This window comes from Topomyia yanbarensis, unplaced genomic scaffold (assembly GCF_030247195.1).
Source record: "Topomyia yanbarensis strain Yona2022 unplaced genomic scaffold, ASM3024719v1 HiC_scaffold_337, whole genome shotgun sequence".
Taxonomy (NCBI): Eukaryota; Metazoa; Arthropoda; class Insecta; order Diptera; family Culicidae; genus Topomyia; species Topomyia yanbarensis.
In genome coordinates this window covers 15490-24144 of record NW_026683533.1, presented here as the reverse complement: position 1 = coordinate 24144, position 8655 = coordinate 15490, and the positions used below count along the sequence as shown (strand labels likewise).

The 8655-nt window shown below is 36.6% G+C and overlaps 1 protein-coding gene across 1 annotated transcript; it reads right to left on the bottom strand.

Moving 5' to 3' along the window:
- Nucleotides 1–788: 788 nt before the first annotated feature.
- LOC131695297 (uncharacterized) lies at nt 789–1327 on the bottom strand. The gene is made up of 2 exons (XM_058983766.1): nt 1184–1327; nt 789–1127 (listed from the first exon to the last, which is right to left on the bottom strand). Exons 1-2 carry the CDS (start codon nt 1325–1327, stop codon nt 789–791), a joined length of 483 nt encoding a protein of 160 aa, XP_058839749.1.
- Between the last annotated feature and the right edge of the window lie 7328 nt (nt 1328–8655).

Below are 8655 nucleotides of genomic sequence, written 5' to 3'. Positions count from 1 at the left end.
ATGCATCTCATCATTTTCTTAACATAATCAAACTATTTAAAATTTCTGAAGTGAGTGAATTATTCGGGATTTAGTAACGAATCGTTCTGTGGATGAGTAGAAGTGATTTAACTTTGGATTTCGGTGTGTATTGCGAAGATTGAGCTGGTAGCGATGAAGAAATTTGTTCCATCGCTAATTTCAAGGTAAGAAATGGAAAAAAACAATGAGTGTTTTATTTTCTAATTATTTCAAGTTTACTGCGCCTATTTTAAGAAAGTTATAAATGTTAAAATATTAGTTAAACTCTAAAGAATTTTTATTGCTTTTGAAATGGTTGATTTTGCGAAGTCGTGTTGTTGTATTTTTGGTTTAAAGTTGATCAATCAGGAAATGAGATAAATAAAGGAATTAGGAAGCGTCAACCGTAGAACCAAAATTACATACCCGAGCAAATGAAAAGCCTTAATTCTTCCATGGTCATGGTCCAAATTTACCCTCAGTGGATGGTGTTTTGATAGTATTTGAGTAGGGTTCAACTCATGAAAACACCATCACCATAGTCCGGAAGATCCGAAATAAAAATCATATTCTGGTGAACTTGTGGGTTTTCAAGATCATTTTATGGTGTTATGAAGGTTGTGACATTTGGCGCAGACCATATTCATGGGATTTTTATGAGGTTGTTCTGTGTTTGAACCCATGCAAATTTACTCGGGATATATTTTCATTTAACTGTTTATGCTACTAATTCAATCAACTATATCGTTCACCTACACCGGATAAATACTACACACTGATACCACTTGTCATCCGAAAAATTCACCGTTGTACAGCTTAACCAGCACCAGCAAACAAAGCCCCTCGCCAGTGTCTGATTGTATTGTGAGATATATCTTCCACAGTCCAGTTGGAGCAAATTCGGGAACTGTTTCTTGCGGGTACAACAGATTAGTGAAACGCACTTCCCTAGGTGAGAAAGGGCATTCATCGACCTCCGGCAAATTATCTATCATGCTTTGAAGATGCGACATATACTCTTTCCAAGCAGACTTGATATATGCACATACTCCAGTCAGTGGTAATTTCAACGGGTAGTAATTGAATTGCTGATTGCCTTTCGGACTATGATAAAAGTCCATCTTAATCTGAAAAAAAGATTCAATATTATTATTTAAGAAAGTTGTTCAATCGGCTAGATTACTTTGAATGAATCATCCATTGGGATTTTCAGGTTAAAAGTACCATCCAGAACCGCCGATGAGCGGTTGAACTTTTTAACGCGAGCGTTGGATTCCAGAATGTCAGTCCCGTTCAATTGCTCAAAGTAATCGAACATGACTTCCATCGTACTGACAGCTAGTACACAAAATATCACAACGAAAGTTAGATTCTTTACCACAAACATAGTGACCACCTGTTCGATAGGATTGCTACAACGCTGAACTGGAAGTAGCTTGTTTCAAACAAGTACATTGCATTTTAATGCTCAGATCGGACGTCAAATCAAGATTGCTTCTGGAACATGGTCACGACAGGTGTAGTATATTTTTACTTTTCTTATGCTAGAAGTGTATAGAAATGTTCAACAATTTTTCCGGGGTTCGTCGAACCAAGATTTATACATCAATCGACTCAGCTCAACGAACTGGAACAATCCATGTTAACCCTAGAACGTTGCACTTGCGTTTTCCATCCTAGAACGTTGCACTGCAGTATAAATGTACCCCACACGTTTGATCGCAATTTTCGCATATACAAATGCAAACAAAAGCAATGTATAATACATCATTTTCTTCGTTTTCAGTTGCGAAAACAGCTGTATAAGTGAAAGTACGCAATTTATTGAATCAATGATACATAACTTGGTTTGAACAAAATAAAAAGTGAAAAAATCGCTGTTTTGACTTTTTTCACAAAAATTATTATAATTTTGCGAATTTTCCACCGATTTGAAAAAAATCAAATGATGCTAAAAGTTGAAAGAATGATCTTGATACGGTATAAAATGGAATTTCGATATTTTTGAAAAATGGCAATTATTTTGAAGAGTTTAAAAATCGGGTTTTGGAAAATACCACGAATTGAGTGGAAATTGAAATGAAAAACAATATTTCTGACAGGTATTACATTGGTAACACGCAATGATACTGTTACAGCTGTTATTGTGCGCAAATTATACTTGCGAGCCATTGTTTTGAAAAATTATAAAAAATTAACAATAAAAATCAGCAAAAATGAGAAACTATTTTTTGTTCCGCTTCAAAATTAAATTAAATTAATTAAGCGATTAAAAACGATTATATAATACTAATTGTTACTACCGTAGTAAAACAACCAGTATTTAAACTGGTATTGTCACGAATCACATTTCCACTGACAGCACGAAACCTGACGAAACACTAACGGCAACCGTACACTGGGGTACAAATGTACCCCACGCCAACTTTGACACCTGCTTCCACGAAGGCAAAAAGCAAACTGGCTATACCATCTTTTGCTACTCTTACTAGGAATTCTAAATTGAATTATGGTTAGGGCCACAGGTCGGTAAATGCCGAATTCTCGTTTTTACATGGCCCCAAAGAAGGCGTGGGGAACATTTGTACCCCAGTGCAACGTTCTAGGGTTAATGTATGTATGTTAGGGCATCGCAAAAAAAATTTGAATTCTCAAAGGCCCCCCTCTCATATTGTGACAAATGTCAAAGTAAGCTAAGATGCCAAATTTCACATCATTTGGACAATTCTAGACTCCCGCCCACTTCGCTTGAGGAGGAAAAATATATTAAATGCCATAACTTTTGCAGTAGCAATCATAAAATAAGAATTTATTCATTTTTTTTAAAGGAAACAACCTTAGTATTTGAATGGAGATATTATATTTTCTAGAAAAACACGGGAAAGTGGGGTACTGGGTCATTTTGGCCCAAAAATCTATTTTTAATAATTTTTCTGCTCCTTGATGTAAATCATACATATATTGCAGTTTTTTAATGCGAAAAAATATCAGCAATCGAACGGTACCTTTTTGATCTTTGTCCGAATACGAGAAGTTGGGGTTATAGGGCCTTTTGTCATTCATATTAAATTTTATCATTTTCTCGTGCATATATCTCTATTATTCTTCAATCAATTTTCATAAAATGTAACTTGTTGAACGTGGAAAATTATTAGGAATACAACAGAAATAGCATGAAATTTTTTGACATTAACTCTACAAATCACATTTTTTCATTAAATGTCCTAATACCTCAACTTCCCCTATTTTTACATGAATGAATCTTTTCTCATGTGATCCCTAAGTGTATTTTACACTAAAAGTTGTAAATTAAAGAATAATTTTGATGTTAAATGGAGTTAATATGCGCGATTTTATTATAAAAATGTGAAATCGAGACTATATGTCAGATAATTTCATGTTTCGAAATTTTACCGGTAACGTATCTATTTTTAATTTGTTCCTAAGGATTTTCCACGTTCAACAAGGTATAATTTATAAAAATTGAATGAAAAATTATAGAAATATGTGCACGTGAGAATGATAAAATTCAATATGAATGACAAAAGGCCATTTAACCCCAACTTCTCGTATTCGGACAAAGGTCAAAAAGGTTTCGTTCGATTTATGAGATTTTTTCACATTAGGAAGACTACAAAATATGTATAATTTGCATCATGGAGCAGAAATTTTTTTAAAAAAGGGGGATTTTGGGACCAAAATGACCCAGTAGCCCTCTTTTCCTTATTTTTCTAGAGACAAAAATATCTCCATTCTAATACTAAGATTTTTTTCCATTAAAAAGAGGTATAAATTGTAATTTTCTGTTCTGTTTATGCCGATGAGACACAAGTGAAGCCGAAACTTGTCTTGGCTTAGCAGGCCTATGCGAAAGCACTATGCTATATTTCACCCTAAGGAGGAAAATTTGGTAAAAACCAAAATTTCTCACTAGGGTGAAAATTTGTTGGTAAAAACCAGTCTTTGTACAGGAGGGCACAAATCCTTATTTTATACTATGTTGCGTTTCGGCTTCGCCTCATCAGAAACCGACACTAACACATTGTCGGAATAGATTAGCGCCGGCTTGACGCAAATCCCTTAAAACTAAAACACACTATGTGTTTCAATCAAACGACGAAGCCGAAACGCAACATGGTATGAAATAAGGATTTGTGCCCTCCTGTACAAAGACTGGTTTTTACCAACAAATTTTCACCCTAGTGAGAAATTTTGGTTTTTACCAAATTTTCCTCCTTAGGGTGAAATATAGCATAGTGCTTTCGCATAGGCCTGCTAAGCCAAGACAAGTTTCGGCTTCACTTGTGTCTCATCGGCATAAACAGAACTTCTGCTCGAACGGGACATCACGTTTGATCAGTCGTTTGATTGAAACACATAGTGTGTTTTAGTTTTAAGGGATTTGCGTCAAGCCGGCGCTAATCTATTCCGACAATGTGTTAGTGTCGGTTTCTGATGAGGCGAAGCCGAAACGCAACATAGTATGATAAATAAATTGCTGGTTGCCTCTCGGACTACGGAATAAATCTACGGTAATATGAAAAAAAGTATGAAATTTTTATTTGAGTGACTAGTTTAATCGGTTGAATTACCTTAAAACTATCATGCATTGGTACTTTTACGGTAAAAGTACCGTCCAGTACCGTCGATGAGTGGTTGAATTTTTTCACGCGACCGTTGGATTCCACAATTTTGGTTCCATTCAATTGCTCATAGTAATCGAACATGACTTCAACGATATTAGCAGCTACACCACATAACATTAAAACGAAGGTTAGATTCAAGAAGAGAAACAATTGCGCAAACATTGTGACCACCTGCTTGACATGATTGCTACAAAGCTGAGCTGGAAATAGCTTATTACAAACAATTACATTGACTTTCAATACTAAGCTCGTGCATCGAATCAAGATTGGTTGTTAAACATGATCACGACAGTTCGAAATAAAAAAAAACAAAACTCTGTGAATTTGAATAAATAAAAAAAGAAAAGACCGGAAACATTAATTTTAATTTAGTCATACTCCTGAACTCTAGCAAGGTTCAAGTTTTTTCGTGCATTTTGAAAAAATGTTATGAAGGCTCAAATTGAGCGTACGGTAGCATTACCGGAAAAGTATAATTATTCTGTAATATACTTAAATACTAATGAAAGTTTTAGGCAAACATGCTATGTTGGAGGAATTTTCATGCCACACAAACATCGTTCTTTTGTGTTGATATGCTACACGCTAAATTCAATTCAATTTTCAGCTTACTCTATTGGTGTAATGAATTTCGGAAAGACGAAGAGCGCTCTCTATGGAAGCTTCATTCAGCGGAAAACTTGGTTGAGTGAATAGCGTACGAGGCTGACATTTTTTCGCTCGTCGATCTGCACACATTGTACCAGTGATGCCACAAGTACAGATTTATCTATCAAGGTACAGATTTTTTTAAGTGTTTTTGGTACAGATTCTGTACGGTATGGATTACAGATTTATGAAAAAAAAAAGTACAGATTGGTACAGATTTTGTTACATGACAGCACTGAACACTGCGATGCATCCTAGTAAATAATAGGTAAACGTTAAGTTAGGCCGCTGACAGAGTGAAGGCAAGAATATGAAATGGAGCTGATACTGACTGAGCTTGAACTGAAGCTGACATTAGAATGCGATATGCGCGAAACCTGCTTCCAGTAAATCAAAGGAGATTATGTCAAAGTAAAAGCCGAGCAAATCTTCTGGGAGTGCCTACGTTTATTCTGACATGCTCAATTTGATTTGCTGCAAGCAGGGGTGGCATTGCGCATTTCGAAACGAAAGGTTCATTGTATGCAAGCTTGTATGAAAAACTCCATTCCAAATGGTTCCATAATGTCGCCCCAAGTCTCTCGCATCCTATTGTCATAAATAGCCCCAGCTCAGTTTCCAGCCGCCACTCTGTCACCGACCTTAGGTTGCAAACAAAGCGGCGGCGAGAATCTGAGCCGGTGCTGATATTGACAAAAGGCGTTGTTTATGTTATAAAGGCCCATACAGAGTGAAGCCAAATCTACCTATCGAACAGTCAGACCTATAGTGCAAAGTAAACAAACATTCTTCTTCCGGAGAATATGCAAGAAAAGTATTGGTATTGAGAAAAAAGTATCATAGCGAAATATTTCAATCGCCTAAACTAGACGCTGTATTCAGTTTATTATACTTTTTTGTAACAATGTAAAATAAACTACATGGAATAGTATTATGAATAAAGTGCTATAAGCCACGAAACAGTAGGATTGCAATTCGCTCCACTGTGTAACTCGGTTGAAGTCACTCAAAGTTACAGCATAAACTGTGGGTGCCATGAACAAAGAAATGGGCTTCATTTTAGGCAGTGTTGCGCATTCCTCTGTACTCCAAGACTCTATAATACCACAGAAACTAATGTTGACATTACCTAGTCGAACTCATCCGGGATTCTGTCTACTTGCGGAATTCCAGCTCAAATAAAACAATCGAGTCGGAATTTCTGGTTTGGTTCCCCTGAATGAAAATTAAGTATAAGAAAAATGATTTTTAAAACAACCTTGTTGTTGTTTGTGTTCAAAATCCGGTGCAAATTTTTCTATAGAAGTGTACAGATAGAAAAGATTTTTGAACTCCCGGTACAGAATTAATTGTGGCAAGACTGTATCGTATATTCTCACACTCGTATACTGATATCTCGTTGTTTCGATCTCGGGTAATAAGGAAGACCCGCTGGTATTGACGGATTGAGAAAGAGCAGAAAAATGTAAATAAAAAAGCAACGCTTTTGTTCAGTTTCACACGACGTCACCCGCGTTACGTTCAGAGCTTGAAAAAATTGACATCCCTACGTGAACTTGAAAGAAAACAAAATTCAATTCATGCCCGCCGCAATGAATGAAATGTTTGGGTTTCCCTCGTCATTCGTTTTCCCGGCACAGCGCATTCAGGTTCGGATATGTTCGGTTTCAGAAGCAAACTGAATTTTGTTTTTATTCTACCTCTGAGAGGGATTATTGAGCAAAAGTACACTAAATATGGATTACGCAGTTCACTGATGCTCGAAAATGTATGTAGAAGATGCTTGCTTCTGCCTTCAAACTGTCCACATAACAACAACAGAATGCTTTAATTAGTGAAGGAATTTATATTTCCTCTGCACTCAAGCATTCGATTCTACATGAAGTCTGCAAGTCAGTAGGAAAGTTTATGAATGAGGGAGGCGGTGAATCTGAATGCTAGTTTTCGTAAATACAAGGGGAAATATGTAACTGATTTTGAAATTTCGTAGCACTGGTTACGTTTCAAATACTTGCGACTGTCAAATCGACCAATGAGGAGCGGACCAATAGATAGTTTTGTATTATCTCTACTTCCCGAAGATTTCTACTCGCTTTGATTTGCTGTATGCACGCTTAGCCGAGTTTTACGCGTTTACTCCGACCGGAGCCTAAGGCTTCAAAGTATGTCAAAATTCATGCTCCATAATGAAAAGTTGAATCAATATTTCCCGACAAATCTCCTTTGATTTGGTTTATAAATGATTACCATGAAAACTAAATCGCAAAGAGATTTTAGATGTGAAACACTTATTGTTGAATGCTCTTTCATGAGTGCTCGTTTAAAAATAAAATAATTCGGGCAGTGCATCTTGCAAAAGTCCGTTTTGCATCACCTAATGTGCATCTTGCAAAAGTCCATACAGAATGACTTTAACGTATGTAAACCCAGTCAAAAAAGGCAAGTTGCTGGCTAACGGGGGGCTATTTGCCAACACGGATGCACTAATTGCCCTTCAATTTGCCAGCAAATTGCTGGCAATTGGGGGCTATCTCCAATGCAAGATTTGTCATTTTTTTGCCGCTCTACCCGCCCTTAAATCGCCCAGGGAACGCGCCATTTGATCGCCCTTAATTCCACAATATGAAATTAAATGCTTATTTTAGGATTCAATTTATACTCACATAAACTAATCAGTGTACTAGGTAATCACCACCAAACTATAGAAAAAATCAATTGTGTATTTGGTATTGCACACCAAAACTTACCACAATCTGAATTTCATTAAGACTTTGGGTCAGAGATCTAGTTCCACTATACTTACACAATTCCACAATTTCCCACATTCGTTGGCTAAATGTAGTGCACTAGACAAACAAAATACAAGCGAGAACACGCCATTTGATTAAAAACAATTTTAAGCTTAAGCCAAACATGATCCGCCATGTTTGAAAAACGCAAAAAACAACCAAGTCCATTTCAGCCGCCAGAAAATTTGCCTAATGTGGTTTTTGTTTGAAGCGAAATTGTGTCAGTTTCTAACCCCAACTGCTGTCAAAATGTATGAACTGACAGCGGTTGGGGTTAGGGTGCCTCAGTTTCGGGTTCAAGCGAAATCGCCATATGTATTGAGATTGCCTTTAAATCGCATTCGCAGTCAAACTGTTTAAATCGCCTGACCATGTTCGTCCGCATTTTTTGACTGGAAAGGAATAAAGATCTAAGAATTATATAATGGTTTTTAGCAACGCTCTTTTTCTTTAACGATGGCTCTTCCTGAGCGCCAGTTTGGCACTTCAGAATGAGTTCGCTTACACTTGACCTCTTATAGAGTTCTTTTCGGGCACATTTAATCTCACTTTTTTAGAGTTCACTAGTACTA